This window comes from Xenopus tropicalis, chromosome 7, assembly GCF_000004195.4.
Source record: "Xenopus tropicalis strain Nigerian chromosome 7, UCB_Xtro_10.0, whole genome shotgun sequence".
Lineage (NCBI taxonomy): Eukaryota > Metazoa > Chordata > Amphibia > Anura > Pipidae > Xenopus > Xenopus tropicalis.
The window spans coordinates 103,484,069-103,502,291 of record NC_030683.2 but is presented as its reverse complement, the minus strand read 5'-3'; the positions used below and the strand labels follow the sequence as shown (position 1 = coordinate 103,502,291).

At 41.4% G+C, this 18,223-nt stretch overlaps 2 protein-coding genes across 8 annotated transcripts in view; both read right to left on the bottom strand.

Annotated features, from left to right (window-relative positions):
* zswim9 (zinc finger SWIM-type containing 9) overlaps positions 1 to 5,294 on the bottom strand; it is a 28,864-nt gene extending 23,570 nt beyond the window's left edge. Inside the window, exons 1-2 of one of the 3 annotated variants that reach the window (XM_004916203.4) lie at positions 4,741 to 5,294; positions 2,387 to 2,585 (exon numbers count right to left, since the gene is read on the bottom strand). In XM_004916203.4, the coding sequence (XP_004916260.1) occupies positions 2,387 to 2,473 (87 nt within the window). In that variant the 5' untranslated portion in view covers positions 2,474 to 2,585; positions 4,741 to 5,294. Of the gene's footprint in view, positions 1 to 2,386; positions 2,586 to 4,740 lie in introns of those variants that run through there. The other 2 variants (XM_004916205.4, XM_031905438.1) reach the window with 2 other exon arrangements.
* An 11,191-nt stretch (positions 5,295 to 16,485) lies between these two features.
* Positions 16,486 to 18,223, bottom strand: part of LOC100489703 — a 55,511-nt gene continuing 53,773 nt past the window's right edge. For all 5 annotated transcript variants that reach the window (XM_031906388.1, XM_031906389.1, XM_012967400.3 and 2 more), the window contains exon 19: positions 16,486 to 18,088. In XM_031906388.1, coding sequence (XP_031762248.1) covers positions 16,744 to 18,088 — 1,345 coding nt within the window. In that variant the 3' untranslated portion in view covers positions 16,486 to 16,743. The remainder of the gene's footprint in view (positions 18,089 to 18,223) is intronic.

Sequence of the window (18,223 nt, the reverse complement as noted above, 5' to 3'; positions counted from 1 at the left end):
ATGTTCAGCTGCGGGATTGCAAGACACAATTTTCTTGCAGTAAATAGTATAGATGACCACAAACATATCACATGATAAGACACCCTTATGTAAAAAATATGAAAAAAGCAGCAACACAAATACTAAATGGAATATTTATTAAAATACATATTACAGCACATTCAAGATCCCCTTTAAATCGGACACAAGCAGATTTTCTGAAAATGAGCTTAAAGGGATATTGTCACGATTTTTATGGTATACTTTTTTTTTCTAAATCATACTGTTTACATAGCAAATAATACACTGTACGATTTAAATTTTTATTCTTGAACCAACAAATGTATTTTTTAGCTGTAATAATGGTGTGTAGGCGCCATCTCAATGCATTGTGCCTGAGTCTGAGGTTTCAGAAGGAGCCAGCGCTACACGTTAGAGCTGCTTTCAGGTAACCTAGTTTCTCCTACTTCCATGTAACTGGAGGAGTCCCAAGCTGGACTTGGATCCCTTACTATTGAGTGCTGTTCTGATATCTACTGGGAGCTGCTATCTTGCTACCTTCCCATTGTTCTGCTGATCAGCTGCTGGGAGGGGAAAGCAGTAAAGTGTGATTAAAGTTTATCAGAGCACAGGTCACATGGCTGTGGCACCCTGGGAAATGAAGAATATGGCTAGCCTCATGTGAAACTTCAAAATTAAATATAAAAAAAATCTGTTTGCATTTTTGAAAAACAGATTTCAATGCAGAATTCTGCTGAGAAGCTCTATTAACTGATGTGTTTTCCCATGACAGTACTTCTTTAACAAATTTACCATTTAATCCAAGTCATGAGTATATAAACATTGAAGCTGAACAAAGGGTACAAGACAGCTCAGTCACTATAACATTAATGCAAAGTTCTGTGAGCTGGGCCAGTAACGAAACTAGGCATGCAGCCAGGCCCCCCAACCTCCCTATGGACACTTTTTTGTGCCTAATTTGCACTGGTGCGAGCATCAAGTGGGCCCCAAGGGGGTGTGGGCCAGGGTGCGATCACACCTTCCACACCTCCAGTAGTTCCGCCACTGAGCTGGGCACATATATTAAGGAATCGAAAATATAGCAGTAAAAGAAAAAAAAAAAAACAATTATTCAATTGGTTTACTTCCTAGCCACTCTAATACATGTAGGCAGCCTCTTATCTTATTATGCTCCACTTTTTAAGCTCCCTATTCATGGCAAAGAAACTCTTCATTCTTTTCAGAAGACAGTGATATTGATGTATACATCAGTATATGTGCATATGGAGAAGTATACATGCAGAAGTTCATTACCCCATGGCCAGACAAATTATGTTGTAGCTCAACTATAGTAACTGATAACATTCAATGTTATTAATAAGATTGCATCCAGTGCCGAAACACGCTTGTACAATTTTCTTAAAGTATAATCATATATCCTTTACATAGACTTCAAGTTGCTATATTTATTTGGCTTAGCACAAGCTGATTCAATTTTCTTATGAAAATCTATGATATCATAGTAGTCAAGTCATAGTAGTTCAACCTTCTGCTCTAGTAAATCCTAGTTTGATCTACTTGATTCAGAGTATGACACACATAAAAAAGGGGCAAAAAAAAAAAAAGAGCAGACTCTGGATGAACAATATTAATAGTATAAATACTGTATATACTCAAGTATAAGCCTAGTTTTTCAGCACCCAAAATGTGAAAAAAGTCACCCTCGGCTTATACTCGAGTCGGGTGCCATGGGTCCCTCTAGACTAGCACCCTCTCTCCTTTGTGTGCAAATTAGGCCACCTGCAACCAGACCCTCCAGTGCCCTGGCTTAGGCTCCCACTAGCAATACTTATTTCCCTTTACATCCCTCCAGGACTGGGTCTGCTGCCAGTTTGCCAGTGTGCAATGAGCGTGAGATTGTACTCATATTGTTTTTGTTGACCCTCTTCTCCGCTTACAGAGCTAGTTTACTGTTTTTCTTTGAAATATTAAAACTTAGCAGTAGCTGCTGCATTTCCCACCCTAGGCTTATACTCGAGTCAATAAGTTTTTCCAGTTTTCTTAGGTAAAATTAGGTACCTCGGCTTATATTCGGATCGGCTTATACTCGAATATATATATATATATATATATAATATATAATATGTCAGTTCACTAATTAACATTACTTTTTGTCTATTCCAAATATCAGCTTTTGCACTCATGCTCTCACTTGCAAGCTTAGCCAAAAAATCTACATGATGTTTTTACTCCACATCACCAAGACCATCTGATCTGTGGCTAAGACAATTAACCACCAATACAGAAACTAAGCTACTGTGGTTGGGAATGTAAGAGGGTACTATTATGAGCCCCCAACCTTGCGCATCTTACATTCCCCTGCAGAGAGGTCATAGTTAAAACCTACCTGCGTCATTGTGCAATGAGGAAAGCTCTGCGACATTGGCTGTTCCAATCCTGGTATTTTTCCACTCTCTTCAAAAGCTGTGTCCATTATTCAGTGATGTTGGTGCCCTAAAATTATCAGCTGCTCCAGAAGACAGGGCACCAAAGACAGTTGGTGATGGTCACCAGTTATTTGTGTCACAAAGTCACTCACTCTTCACCTATGCAGTAGAAAATAAAGTACACAAACAAATTAACAAAACACACAAAATAAGTTAAAAAAAAACAAAGAAAACAAAAAAAGGTAAAAGAGGCATCATATTCATACTGGCACACATGCATACATAACAGCATAGCGAGATGCTCATGTGTGAACGTCCCTACTTGTTTTGCACACAAGACCACCGTAGCTGACAGTAGCCCCAGGCAACAAATGGGGGCTGCTGTCAGAGTCACCTCAGAGTTATGTAACCTATATAAAGTATGTCCAATATCTTTATAAATTGCAGTAGGGGCTACATTGATCTCCATCTACAATGATTCTTACAAGCAGTGTAACGTGGGCACCAAGTGAACTGGGCAGAGTCTTGACAGAGCACAATGGCAAGCTCAGACACGAGAGCCCTGGGTATTGATGATATAAAAATAAAACATGCTGTGCTACTGCGGAAAAAGTCATGTCCGTGTGTGAGAAGTAAAAATGTGCCTATTGCTTTAGTAAAACAGACACAGTATGGGGGAATTCTAGAAATTATCTGGGAATTGGCTTCTAATAAGCTGTCTGTACAAAGGCAGCTTGCAGTAGTAGCCCAGTATCCCCAAGTGCCCCCTTCTTAAACACATAAGCCCCAAATCTGCCCCCAATGACCCTTCCTAAACTCAGAGGCCTGTAGTCCCCCCCCCCCCCCCCCCTATCCACACACCCCTAATCTCACACATTGTCCTCTCCTCAACCTACAGGCACCAAATCTGACCTCAGTAACCCCATCTCAACCTACGGTCTTCTAGTCTCCCTCATTGCTCCCTCCTCAACCCATAGGTGCCAAATCTGACTCCAGTGGCCACTCCTCAGCATATAGGCCCCAAATCTGCCCCAGTGACCCCCTCCTCAGCATATAGGCCCCAAATCTGCCCCCAGTGACCCCTCTTCCGCATATAGGCCCCAAATCTGCCCCCAGTGACCCCTCTTCCGCATATAGGCCCCAAATCTGCCCCCAGTGACCACTCCTCCGCATATAGGCCCCAAATCTGCCCCCAGTGACCACTCCTCCGCATATAGGCCCCAAATCTGCCCCCAGTGACCCCTCTTCCGCATATAGGCCCCAAATCTGCCCCTAGTGACCCCTCTTCCGCATATAGGCCCCAAATCTGCCCCCAGTGACCACTCCTCCGCATATAGGCCCCAAATCTGCCCCCAGTGACCACTCCTCCGCATATAGGCCCCAAATCTGCCCCCAGTGACCCCTCTTCCGCATATAGGCCCCAAATCTGCCCCCAGTGACCCCTCTTCCTCATATAGGCCCCAAATCTGCCCCCAGTGACCCCTCTTCCGCATATAGGCCCCAAATCTGCCCCCAGTGACCCCTCTTCCGCATATAGGCCCCAAATCTGCCCCCAGTGACCCCTCCTCAGCATATAGGCCCCAAATCTGCCCCCAGTGACCCCTCTTCCGCATATAGGCCCCAAATCTGCCCCCGGTGACCCCTCTTCCGCATATAGGCCCCAAATCTTCCCCCAGTGACCCCCTCCTCAGCATATAGCCCCAAATCTGTCCCCAGTGACCCCTCCTCAGCATATAGGCCCCAAATCTGCCCCCAGTGACCCCTCCTCAGCATATAGGCCCCAAATCTGCCCCCAGTGACCCCTCATCAGCATATAGGCCCCAAATCTGCCCCCAGTGACCCCTCCTCAACCCATTGGTGGATATTCGCCCTCAGGTCCCTAACTCACTGGCCATAAGACTCCCTTCATGCCCCATCCCCTATTCACAGACTCCTAGTCTCCCTCACACCCCCACTCACAACTAACAAGGTCTCTCTCAAATGCCTCCTTCTTGATTACTCAGTGACCCAGAACTGCGGTTTCGCCCACTGACCCCCCTCCCACAATTCTCACCCGATCTCTCAGGCCACCAATAACAGGCGGTGCACCCACAGTCCCACATATTTATGAAGATGTATTTTGCACCCCAGTAGCCCCACCATTCCTTGCGTTACACGTGTAGTGTCCCTTCCCATGAAGCCTAGCAGTACTGTCCCCATTCCGACATGTTTGCTCCTCCTGTCACAAGGCTGTTTTTGTCAGCCCTGGGAGAGCCCCTGAGCTGTCCCTTTGTCCGGCCTTTCCGGCTCCCCATACCCGGCCGTCAGCTCTCACCTTCCCAAGCAGCAGGAACCCGCGGCGCTGGGGTGTTCGCTCCGGGCCGGGCAGCTCTTGCAAACTTTCAGCCAACTGAAGAAAGGCTCACTAGCCCCAGCTCAGCCATCTTAGCCTGTGCCCATCCCCCATACACACAGCCTCATTCCAGCCGCCTCGCCATCCCTTTAATTTCACGGCCTTAAAGAAGAAGGGAAGAGGCTTTGTTGTCCGCAGACAGGAACGCCCCCAGCTGCTGGATACAAGAGCCGGGCACGGAGCTTATCTGGGCAGAGCGGCTCTGAGCGGCAATACTGTTCCGCTATAGGTCTATTCCCCCTCGGATTGGGGCCCTAGCCTCCTAGCAGTGCCCGGGGCCCTTCCCGCTAACTTTGGCCCTGCCCCCTCACTCTGCCCTGGCGCCCATGGCTCCCAGCAAGGCCAAGTCACATTGCTACAATGCTAGTGAAATAAAACTCTCAGTTAGTAGAATGGTCTCGTATATTCATTACGTGTGTTACAAATGAGAGAAATGTTCTGCCAATAGGCGCTATGATGAGGCTGTGACTGCCTCACGTATGTAGGTGTGTGTGTGTGTTTACTTCCGGGTTTGTGGCGCCGCCCAGGCGTCTCCTGTTGTGTTTCGGGACGTATTGAGACGTATTGGGATGGCGTTCTAGTTGGGTTTGTGCCAATTGCCTCACTGTTCAAGTAGCGCCACAAAAGCTTGCAGTGTTATTGCGCCAATATGGGCATGGGCCTAAACTGTAGGCTCAGTGACTGCCTGCCATACAGTGCAGGACTCTAGGGAATGCTTTACTTTAAAAGGATGAAGAAAAAATTATTCAAAAATTTTCCAAGTTTGTCTCAAACCCATTTCCTGAATGGCATGGTGTCCATCAATTGCTGGTGCCTGGATTCATTGGTACTTTAAAACTTTGGCACAGGGGGCCAAAAAGTTGTGTGCGTGTGTAGGCCCAAATGGGAAAGCGGCAAATAGGAACCAGGCTTAGCTCTAGGGTTGGCATTTGGCTGGTAGTTTGCAGGCCTGGCTAGTAAAAATGGTGCATGATACAAATGTTATTAATAATTTCTAAATTGCACTGTTTTTGAACAAACATTTTTTGTTAGTTGTAATATTGGTGTGTAGGCGCCATCTCAGTGCATTGTGCCTGAGTCTAAGCTTTCAGAAGGAGCCAGCGCTACACATTAGAACTGCTTTCAGGTAACTTATTGTTTTCCTACTCCCATGTAACTGGAGGAGTTGAGAGAGACAGAGATGCCCACATCTGAGTGAATCAAGAAAAGGACTCCATTCTGCAATTTTATCACGGCTGGTTTGTTAAGGGAGACATATTGGATAAATGGAAAAAACCCTAATTTTCTAGGCAATTAATGATATATGGTGCTGGTTTCACTTTGGGATAAACATTAATCCTATCTGTAAAAATGGCCCCTTTATTGGAGCTCCCTATAGATCCTATCAGTTCTCTGTCCGTGTTTCAAATGAACAGTCCCTGCCAGAAGCACAGCAGGAGGGGGATAGCCAATCAGCCCTGCACTCACACAATCAAAGACAGACTTCAGTTCCCTATCAGGTCAGCCTAGCTGCTGATTGGTTCCTATCCTACAGTGCAAGTGTACTGAGGGCCGCCAGCTCCCCTGCACATCCAGCAGCAGGAAGTGGAACAGATGGGCACAACTTTTTTTAAAACAACCCTTCTGTATTTAGAGGAAAATAATTCACTGGTACATTCATAATTTTATATGAAATGTCTCCTTAAAAGTCTTTCAGGCTGTATAGAACAATAGCCATGAATGTGGCACACCAAAAAAGCAAAATCATAATATTTAATTGATAAAGTGTAGGTTGAAGAAATATTTATAAGCTGGACCCACACCTATCCAATTTCCTACTTGACATCATTGCCAATATAACTCTTTCAAAGAAGGTGAGCCAGCGCATCACTTAAATTACCAATTTAAAGGAGAAGGAAATGCTAGTAAAGAGTTAATCTCAAGCTGCAGGCATACCTTCAATTGTCTCAATAGTGCCCTTAAGTCTCCCCATATTTCACCTGTTCAGAAGATCAGAAGCCAAACAGTAAGTAAAAACGTTGAGCTGTGTAAAGAAAGTTCCCATAATGCCTCACTCCTGCACAGACACCCAGACCAAGTGTACACACTCAGTTAGTTAGACTATGAGTCAGCTTCCTGCTGATTGGCTCAGATCAACATTTCTATGGGGGGGGAGGGGAGTGAGTTCTTAGCATTCTTGAGGGAGGGGGGAGCAGGAAAGAGCAGAGAACAGAAAGCTGCCTGTCTCTGGCACAGGAATTACAGACACAACTAATCTTTTTTCAGACTCAGTGCAGCGTTTCTGTGAGTGCTTATGGCTGCTTTTACATAGACCTTTCTGATAAAGCTTACTTAGTTTTTACCTTTCTTTTTTCCTTTAAAGAGAAAGCTTGCCTCCAGTGGTTTTAGATGTACCTCATCTAAACAGCTTTAAAGCTGACCTGCATTTTTATTTGCCTAATTATTAGCAGTCTTTAAATGATGTTTAGCTCTGATATGCAAACTGCCGCCTGTTTAGTAGGGTCAAAGGTATTAATAACCAAAGATCAGTTCAAATGCTAAACTATTGATTTTAAGACAAAAAAAATCCTTAAGTCAAGGAGACCACAAAGGAAGATTAAGTGCAGATTGTTTTAGTAAACTATTGACAAATTTGCGTTAAATTAGAGGTGAATCTGCAATATAATTGCATGTTACTACATTATGTTTACTGCCTGCTCTGGGCTGTGCTGCATTGTGTTCTTTTTGGAGCATTCATGTACAGTAATAATAATTACACCTTCTGGCTGACAGCAATCTTACACTAGGGGGCACATTTACAAAAGCACGAACGCTCGAGCGTTCATGCGAACGTTCCGAGCGTATTTTCGCCGATTTTTTCGGGCGTCTGCACGACTTTTTCGTACGGTGCACAACTTTTTCGTACGGCACACAACTTTTTCGGACGTTTGCACGAAAAAATCGGAAAAGTTTTACCGCTGTTTACAATTGTTTGGTACGAACATTTCGTGACTTTCGGATCGCCAATACGATATTATCGTGACTAATACGATTTTTTCGTAAGCATTTTCGTGATATTTGCGATCTTCCGAAATTTTTGTTCAATACGATTTTTTTCCCATTCGTGATTCGGATTCGTGGATTAGTAAATGTGCCCCTAAAAGTACCTTGAAATATTAAAAACACAAATTATAGGAAATAAACAGCCCAAAGCCCAGACACCTCTGTTAATGAACTGACTGACTCCATTCCTAACCTGTGTGACCTTGATTAAATAAATTTGAATCAGTTTGGGGGCATATGTTCCTGCGTTTCCTGGCCCAGGCAGCTCTTGTGGTTAGAATAATTTCAGCAAAGCATTCATTTATTTTTCATTTTTATTACATATTTTTCACAGTTCATACAAATCAATGTGTTAATCCATACAAAAGCTGGGAAAGCGCACATCGACATTTAAGGCATCATTTGGAACTTTACATATTTTCCACTCATTTAGCATTAATATTCTATTATTTTCTTCTATTCTAAACTTATATACTCACTGTTGTAAACTCAGTACTAAACTCAGTTCTTTGCTGCAATCGTCTGAGATCAGATATCTTAAAATCTGCCATGCTAGTTAAGTACATGAGAGCAACGGCAGCAGAGAGGTATGAATGCATGCCTTCATTCCATAAAGAGAAGTGCATCACCACCCACAGGTCTTGCAAAATACAATTTATTAACACGTTTCTAGTGCCTCCATTAGGGCAAACAGATAATTACATTTGAAACTAAAGGTGGCCATATACGGGCCAATTTTAGCTGCCGAAATAGGTCCCTTAGACCGATTCGGCAGCTTATTGGCCCGTGTATGGGCACTAACGACGGGCCTGCCCGACCAACATCTGGCCTGAAATTGGGCAGATCTCAATCAGGCAGGTTTAATAATTAGATCAGGGACCACATCAGCTCGAACCGACGGACGCTTATACCAGTCGTTTTAATTCGATTGTTTGGTCCCAGGGCCAAACGACCAAATTGGCCCGATATTATCCACCCATAGGTGGGGATATCGGGAGAAGGTCCACTCGCTTGGCGACCTTGCCAAGCGAGCAGATCTTAGTGTGTATGGCCACCTTTAATCTTGTGAAAGTTATAACATTCTCATTTTTGCCTTATTCTAACACCCCCTTTATATAAGAATACACAGATGTTTCCAGTTATTATAGAGAAAACCTCAGGTGAATTAGGATATTATAGTTTCAGAAAATAGTCTGGTATCTGAAACCAAGGGGGGTGCCTTGCTTTATAATCAGGCCAGGCTGACCCTCTTGCTACATAAGATAAGTATCTTTTTTGATATGTGGACTGGTAACGTGTTACTGAGGAGGAGCTATGCATCTCTTCTCTGGCCACAGACAGAAAACAATAGGGGTCATTATGACTGGAAGGATGTGCAAAAACTGTGAGCAATCTGCCATTTTTTTTAGCACATTGCCTTCCACTCTTTTTGAATTGCTGTGGGTCTCTGCGCGTCAAAACAGCAGCTGAATAATGAATCTTCCTATATGATGTTGAATACTAAACACAAAAAAGCTATTTTGCATATTGAAGTTAAAAAAAGATTTTATTGCATCATATCGAGAAAAGGTTGCACCTTCAGATGCGCAGTATGTTAATATTAAAAGAACCAAATCTGAACTTGATGCAAGCCCTAGTTACTAAGTATGTTGTGGAAGCAGGGCATCCTGCAATCTTATTTTATATATTATAATGTACTAATGACCATTGTTTCTTTACTGCCACCCAGATGGAGCTGAGTCAGCTTCTATGCTGGCATCAGCCTTTCCCTATGCCTGCACCCAGAGCCATTGCATCAGCATGGGTGCATGCATGTGGAGCATATTTTGGGCAAAAATAAGCTTCATAAGCCTGCACCCAGAACTTAACATAGGGGCTTATTTACGAATGCTCAAGCCTTTGGCTACTAAAACCACGTGAGAGTTTCTAAACTCTCGCATGGTTTCCTTATTCAAATACCTTGGCTTCCTCTCTCTCTCACGTATTTTTTTAAAAAAAATTAAAAGCTCAGCAGATTTAAGGTGCTGAGCTTTTATTTATGTTCAGAGCAAAAACGGCAATCGCCAGGAAGCCAAGGTACTAAAATGAACAAATCACACAAGAGATAAGAACAGAAGTTGTAAAAAGTTTGAACTCTGAATAGAATGAACTGATTTGAAGTATCTAAACCGCATGAATGCAGTTCTCGTTTGCTGTGATAATAGTTACATAGATATGTAGTCATAGGCCTGCATTACCTTACCGCTGAACCACTTTAACTTTGCCCAAATTGCACACACTGCCCATGATCTACCCACCTCTATGGTGGAAAGTCGGCTCCTTTTTTGGCAGTATAGGCCCTCTTTTTCAACTGGACCCCTGATGGCAGCCTTGTGTGCAATAATTTTCTCATCTTAAAGTGTTCTATTGCCACTTGTAACAGTGCCTACCACCCAGCACTAAACTGGAAAATGATCATGTATTATCTTATTTTATATGTGCTGCATTTGAACCTTGTACTTTGCCTCCTATTGTAGGCGATATCTTAGAGACAGGAGTTTACTTATTTTTGTGTTCTGTAGTGTAATTTTATTTATCTTCCTGCTTCAAACACATAGTTCTTATTTAAAGGACAATAAGCCAAACAATACTATTAATTTTTATCAATCGGTCCAAATCCAATCAATTTGAAACCGAGAGAAGACAGTGGCACAGAATGCAGGAAGTAAAAGGAATGCATGTTGATGCAAGTACCTTTTAATGAATGTGATTTTTCACACAACTGCAGTCAAGCGCAACTGTGATATGGTAAGTAAATAACCCTTTTGGGTTACATAAAATACATGTAGAATAGCTTTACCAACAGTGTCATTCACTAGCCCAGAAATTCAAGTATTCCAAAATATTTCTGTTGAGGAACTAAAACTATAAATCACATGTTGTACAACACTTAACTGCAGATGTTGCACATTCAGTGCTTAGTTTAATAGAATCATACCAACATAAAATAATACAACAAAAATACTTTTTGGCAACATTTTACCTTGTTCTTAATAGAAATATTAGTTAATCTACTGGTCTGTATCTTTACAACAAGCAGTTGTGGAATAATTTTATATCTGAATGTGGCCATCGAATTAAAGAGCACTTGTACAATGTCACTAAGCAAAGCATAGCTCCTTCATCAAAAAGAAGTGTGGGTTCCCCAAATAATAAAAAGAAAAAATAATGAAAGTTAAATTAAAAAATTATTTATTTAGGACAACAGATAAGCCTACAGTGTTTTGTGCCTTTTGCAGCACTTATTCATAGCTCCTTCATCCACTTTTTATACCAAACAATTTCTAAAATACATTAAACTGCCAGTAAAAAGCCTTGATTAAAGTAGGTAAGAGAACTGACCCAACACTATTCATCACTAGTACTAGCTCACAAGTCGGCACTAACAAAAACAAATTTTATAAAATATATGGAGGTAATGAAGCCAATGGGCTACCTAGTAGGGTTGCCACCTTTGACCTCAGTAAAAACTGTACAAGAGGGAGAGATGATATCAGGAACAGAGCAGTGGCATGGGGGTGGGGTCATGACATTTGGGGTGGGTCATGACATTTGGGGGTGTTTGTGCATTTTGGGAGACGCAGACATCCCTAAGAAACACAGAACTGTTTGGGTCAAAACAGAACAGGTGGCAACCCTACTATCAAGGCTGCTCCTGCCATTAGGCGTCAGGGAGTGGCCAGTTATCAGGGGCGGCAAAAATCTGCCTCTGGTAACTTTAAAATGAAAGAAGCTGCTAAAATGAGCAGTGAAATGTCTTCAATGATTACTCAACAGGTCCAGTTGCTCTAGATTTACTTATACTAGATAAACCCTTTTGCTTTATTCTCAAGTCCTTCTGAGTGATATACCTTTTTGCTTTTATATATATATTTATACTGAGTGCTATAACTTTTATTTACATATATTTATATTTTCATTATATATTTTTTGCTTTTATATATATACCATGCAGTAATGCAGAACGTCATATAAAGCAGTGCACTCACAGGACTTAAAAGTATGGTAAATAAATAAGGATATTCACTGAGGAGTACCATGACCATATAAAAGCATCAGACTAAAGGCTAATTGCTTTTTTGCAGATTATGGGTCTCCGAGGTGACTTCTAAAACCCTCATATTTTACAGCAGGGGATACATTATTTATTATAATACACAATTCACTCAGTCTTTTGACAGAAATTACATCACTAAGCACCTTTTATAAAGATATAATTTACAGAATATTCAGGGTCCTCTGTATTACTTTGCTCTAGCTGAAACCTAAAGAAAAGCTAAAGGAAAATTAGGTAATTGGGTGCTATGGTACTGTATGGCAGAGTGAGGCTAGTCCTGTCAATAAAATCTGGTACATAATGTGAGGGTTCTGATGGGTGCATAGCATAGGGTGCCCGTAAAAAAAGTCAGAATGTTAAATAACCACATAAAGGTATATACTGAATGCAAGAGTTTGGTCATTACCTCCAATGAAGTAGATGTGTTTTGTGGAGAAACCTGGGACATGGAACCTGACATCTCATTTATAGATGTTGATAACTCTGCTGATGCAGGTTTAATTGCTTTAAAAGAAGGCAAGGAACATGGTTCCTAGTCTCTGCATGTGACTTGTTCGCTTACATTTTTTACTTCTTTGTCTCCACACACAAGTATGCTTTAGAATGGGCGAGCTAGTGATTAGATGAGGCTTGTGCTTAGGACACAATATAATACTTTCTTGCTCATACTGTAACATTTATTATGAAGCAATGGTGCTTACCACCCCCAAAAGCTTCTCCAAGTAGAAATTCACTAAAGTACTAGAGGCACACAGATTAATCTTGGTGGGCCAAATAGAGCCCCATACATTGTATTAGCTAAGTCTGAAAAAAACACAAGCTGTTGCAAAGGACCTATTAATCAGGTTTACCTAAAGAAGGGGTCCACCTTGAAAGCTTGTGTGTTTTTCTCACAGTCCTTATTCCTGATTACAATGTTAAGGGCTCTGTTTGGCCCATTAAGATGAATATGTGTTTCGCTGCCATTGTTTTTACTAAATGCTGCTTCTGCTTGTGCCACAAAATACCTAAGTAAGGCAGAAGGTTAGTAAAGGAGAATATAGCAATTGTTGAGTTCAGAATGGCTTTATAGTAGCAAATGGATCACATTTAAACAATGGGGTATTGTTAAAAGCAGATACATGCAGGCAAATAAGTTATGCCCAGCCTCTTTGGTAAGATATATCTTAGAAGGACTAGGGGTTTGGGAGTAGTAGCCTTTCTTAATTACTAGTTTAAAAAGTTCATAGTAGAATAAATACTGAGGAAGGTCAACTATCTGGGTGCTATAAGCTGTGCCACCTAGGAGTCTAATATTCAGTAGAAAGTGTATGCAACATATTCACTTTTGGCCCCTAACCTAAATATGTTTCAACTGCACATGAAGAACACCATTTGCAAAATGAGAAACCCAAAAAGAAGACTTCCTAAAACCAAAACATAAAAAGTATTATAGATAAAAAATAAATTATAAAATATCTTACCTCAATATAAGAAAAAACAAGAAAAAAAAGATTTAAAACTTGATAGTTACCAGTTTTTAGTGGTTACAGCAAAGTATCTTTAGACAGCTAGCATATGTACATACATACATACATACATACATACAGGGAAAAAATTAATGGAAAGCAACCAAACGACTCTACAAAGATGCATACCAGACCAATATAGGAACACATCATGTTACAATCACTTGGGGGTGCCAAAAGTTAGATACCTCCCAGCGATTGTATTCACTTACCTGATACCCTGAGCCAGTGCTCCTGTTAGCAGAAAACTACACCAGCCCAGAGATTCTTCCAGCGGGCACCACAGAGAGTTCCTTTTCCTGCTTCTTTCCTGCTTCAGTACAGTTAAGAGGGGACATTTTTTACTCTACTGTGAATGTGCTGGCCCCAAGGTAGGAAGAAGAAGCAGAAGGAAATAATGAGTTCATGGTGCTCGCTGGAAGAGCCCTAGGCCAGCACAGTTTTCTACTAACAGGAGATTATATGCCCAGAGTATCAGGTAAGTGAATACAATCACTGGAAGGTGCTTTTGGCACCCCTCAGCAATTGTAACTTTTGCTTCTGTCATAAACATGGATACATTTACTTGGCTATTCAACATCTGAACCATATGCAGTCTGTGTTTGACAGCAGTGCTTTAACTCTTTAAGTTTCACAGAAGGTAGAATCTAAGTTCTGTGGATAAAAGTACCTAAGTGCCACAGATTGTAGATTCTATGTGTTACAGCACTTCTGGATTTGGCAGTGGAGGAGTAGCTTATAAAGCAACTCCTTTGCTCCCCACTCATTTTTCAGCCCCTAGGCAATTAGCAGAGGCGGGGAACGGGTGTCCCCTGGGGTGCGATCGCCCAGAGACTCCATTGGAAACATCAGACACTTGTAAACTATGTACCTGCTGTTTCCTGCTTATCTTACCCCCCCCCCCCAGTGCCACCTACTCACCGGATCAGGGCAAGAAGAGGCATCCTCCAGTTACTGCTAAAGTTCCAACTCCTCCAGGACAATCTGCCTGCCTGCCAGATTAGTGTTAAAACAACACACACACTTATTATATTAATACACACACACATTTTTTGGGCATTGGGGGACTTTTACACAAGTATGCACTCACACATACTTGCATGTGTGCATATGCACATAAAACGGATTTTGCAAGTGCACACAATTTGTGGATTTTTTGTTTTATCACATCGTATTTTTTTTCCGCCTGCACAATACCATTTGTATGTTATTTTGCATTTTTTGCCATTTTATTGCATTTGCAGTTCGGCATAGATGTTGTTTTCTTGATTTTGTCAGTAAAACTAATTTGGCCAAGCCAAAGTATTCAAACTGTGATTCTGTGAGCAGATTACACTGGGTGAAAAATATATTTGGATGCCTCTGCATGCCACATAGTTTGGTAAATCTATGCATATTGGGCATCAACCTATTTAGTAGACGATTGGCATTCATATTTAGGAAATTTTATGTTGGTGGTAACTAAATGTTTTGTGTATAAAGTTTCAGAAGTGGAAATACACAAAAACTGCCTGCGGAAGGCTGTTATTCCCAAATATGTAATGCAATGATGTCTCCACAAATACTACTACTATAAAGCATAAAGATACATTGTGCTCTCCGGGTCATTGGTCTACGAATCTATAACTGTTTACAGGTGGCATGGACCCGCTGCGTCCTCCTCCTGCGCCCCAGCTGTGGCGGGGGCAGAGTCTTTAAACTGCCCAGGGTGGGTTGGGGGGTCGAAGGGCCTGGGGACGCCTTCTTCCCCTTTCCCACCCGTCTCCGTCCAGGTACCTGGGTCGTCCTGCAGCGTGGGTGGCCTGAAAGGGGGGGCTTCCTCCCTTTCCTCCGGCCCTGCGCCGTCTCTGTTGAGAAGTTACTTACTATTTAGCCGATTTAGAAAGCTCAGGTTCTTCAGAAAAAAATTATGTATAGTTTTCCTACCTAAGCTACCCACCCCACCCAGGAAATGCACCTAAAATGAGAGTGCACCAAATGTTCAAAAAAGGTCTGGTGTTTTGTGAAACTGAAATGTGGAATCCCGTTGGCACTTAAAGGGTTAAATCATTTAGAAAAAGCATTTCCTTCAAATACTTTTTAGTGGGAAGATTCTTTTGCTCCCAGAGATACATGCAATAGCAAGTAGGTAACAGACAACACTGAGTACACCAGCCTTCCTGATGGTAAAAAAGATTGGAGATGCCCTCCGAAGACGGGTAAGACCTGTGGTGAGACACTGCCCCAATCTTAGATCAATAGCCCCAATTTGTGTCCCTAATAAGGGCAACCTAAGGCAAGGAGGGGGAAGGGGTTTCTGTCTAAATAAGAAAAATGTCAAAAGATATTGTTACACACATAGCAGATGCCCCCATCACAATAGTGTGACGGTTAGTTACAGTGCTAGGCCTGCAATTCACAGGAAAAACCACAAGCTACAAAATGATTTTGCCTTTTATGGAAATCATTGCAAGGTTGTGCTCTTTGATGTAAACCGTCATGTATATGTTACCTATAAAACCACGTACCACTGTTGTGTTATTTGAAGCCTCTCTTATCACAACTTGCTGCCTCCGATTGTATGTGTTGCAGAGACTGCGTCTACAAGACTTGTATTTTGTCTGTCTAACTCAGGCTTTCTGAGAGAACCTTGTCTCAGAGTCTTGTTTTGTGACAAGGTGCTTTGGGTTACAAAATTACCAACATTCTTTAAGTACTGTTTATAACAAATGTAATAGAAACTTAAGTATCAAAGAATATGGCAAATTCCCAGAATTCCTTTGAGTTTTGAAATACCAAAAAATTTACCACATCAAATAAGTGGTAACATTAATCATAATTTCTACCTGAATTTTTATGCTAGGCTAAATACAAACCTTGCATTATGCACTTATAAAATTAATTGTGAGACAGTGATCCTACAGTATATAGTTAAAAATGATCACTTTTAAACAAAAAGAAACACATTTATATAACTTAATAATGTTTCTATTAGAAGCTATCTTTAAGTCATGAAAGCAAATAAGTTGCCACACAGGAATATGTGGTTAATTCAATATATGTTAAGTCAGAAATAGCTTAACATGATTTATTAAGAAGGCACACCCTGCATAGTGTATTTCAAACAAGTCTACTTTATCTTCTTTCCTCAGTTCAGAGGCTTTTCTTTTACAGATACCAAGACTGGAGGCCAGCTCATGAAGTCAGTTTCTAAGTCTTAACTACAACATCTGCTGAATGTTATAGAGAAAGCAGTTCTTTTGTCAGTGTAAAAATATATATATATAAAAACAGTTAATGTTATATATCAGCTGTGTCTGCTTGTACTAATTTATTGTCCAGCACTGTTTCACCAGTCCAGACGCGTGCAGTAAATATATGCCGGCATGGCAATTGTCTTGCCTTAAAAATTGAGCAGTTGCATTGTAAAAGAGATTTGTCCACTAGGAATGAGCATGTTCCATCATTAAGTACAAATCCATCATCAAGTTCACTGATATCAAAGTGCCCATAATTTGTGAGGGCGATCTCCTCTTGCAAGGATTTTAAGACAGGTGGATGGCATAGTTTTTTGTAAAAGTCGGTGATCTTATTCTCATCAAGAGTACAGGTCAGTGCCTTCAGACTCTGCAGTTTAAGAAGTTCATTAACACTGCAAGCCAGTGAAGTACTTAGACTGAGTGACTCTAGAGACTGCAGATTTGTCCTGAGGTGGTTATCAAATCTAATGCGATGCGGTTCAGGCAGGCCCCAACAAGCCACCCATCTCTTTTTGTTCATGTGCCAATGATTGAGGAAATAATCTAAAAAGGCAGTATTTGCTGCTGCTTTCAGCACTTTGAGATTTTGCTTGTATATTTCAGCAGAGTTTGAATGAACAAGGTCACCCACTATGTTCTTAATACTGACTTGCACTGACAGTGCTTCCTCTTCAATCCTAGTATGTAACAGTTGAAGAGCAAACGCCTGGCTCATAATCACTTCTCTTTTTGGAAGGAGACCCTGCACCAATTCAATTTCTTCAAAAGGGGCCTGTAGCAACATAGATTTGATCATGGGTTTCACAAAGTCTGAAATGCTTTGCATTAATGACACCACCATGAATCTGACTGGAGTTTGGCTTTCCTTACGAGTGATGAAGTATGCACAGGCCCGACCTCTTTGGTCAGCATCTTCACAGACAGCAGTGTACAGGTAAAAGTCATTATTAATTGGCATCGTTTTTTCAATGCAGAGCACAGATGGGAAGCGTTGGAGTAAATTTTTCATGGTGGCTGTCATCAGAAAGATCCCTTCTACCTCTGCAATATCAGGGTAAAATAACAGCTTGATCTTGACCTTGGGATCTTTACAAAAAATAACAGTCAATTCATCCAGGAGATCTCTTAAGGAGGTTTCCTCATCGCAGCTTTGGCACACTAGATCCTGCAAGTCCTTCAACAAAAGAAACTGTTTGGAGATAGCTTTAGTCATTTCCAAGAAAAGGAAGGGCTTTGCTCTTAGCATGAACCTTGGAAATAAACGTTCAAACTCCTCTTCCACTATTCCATGATTGTGATTCAGTTCAGCATGTGTCACTATCAGACAGTTATTGTGTTGCCCAGCTTCAACTATGATATTTGCTTGGCAGGGGGCAGGTAGCTCTCTAAATAAGAAACAAGAATAAAGAAATACAGACATGATAATAGGCATTATTTACACATATCTATAGCCCCAACAGTGTTCCTGATCATACATTTCACACTGACACTGGAAAATTGCAAACAACAACTTGACCCCA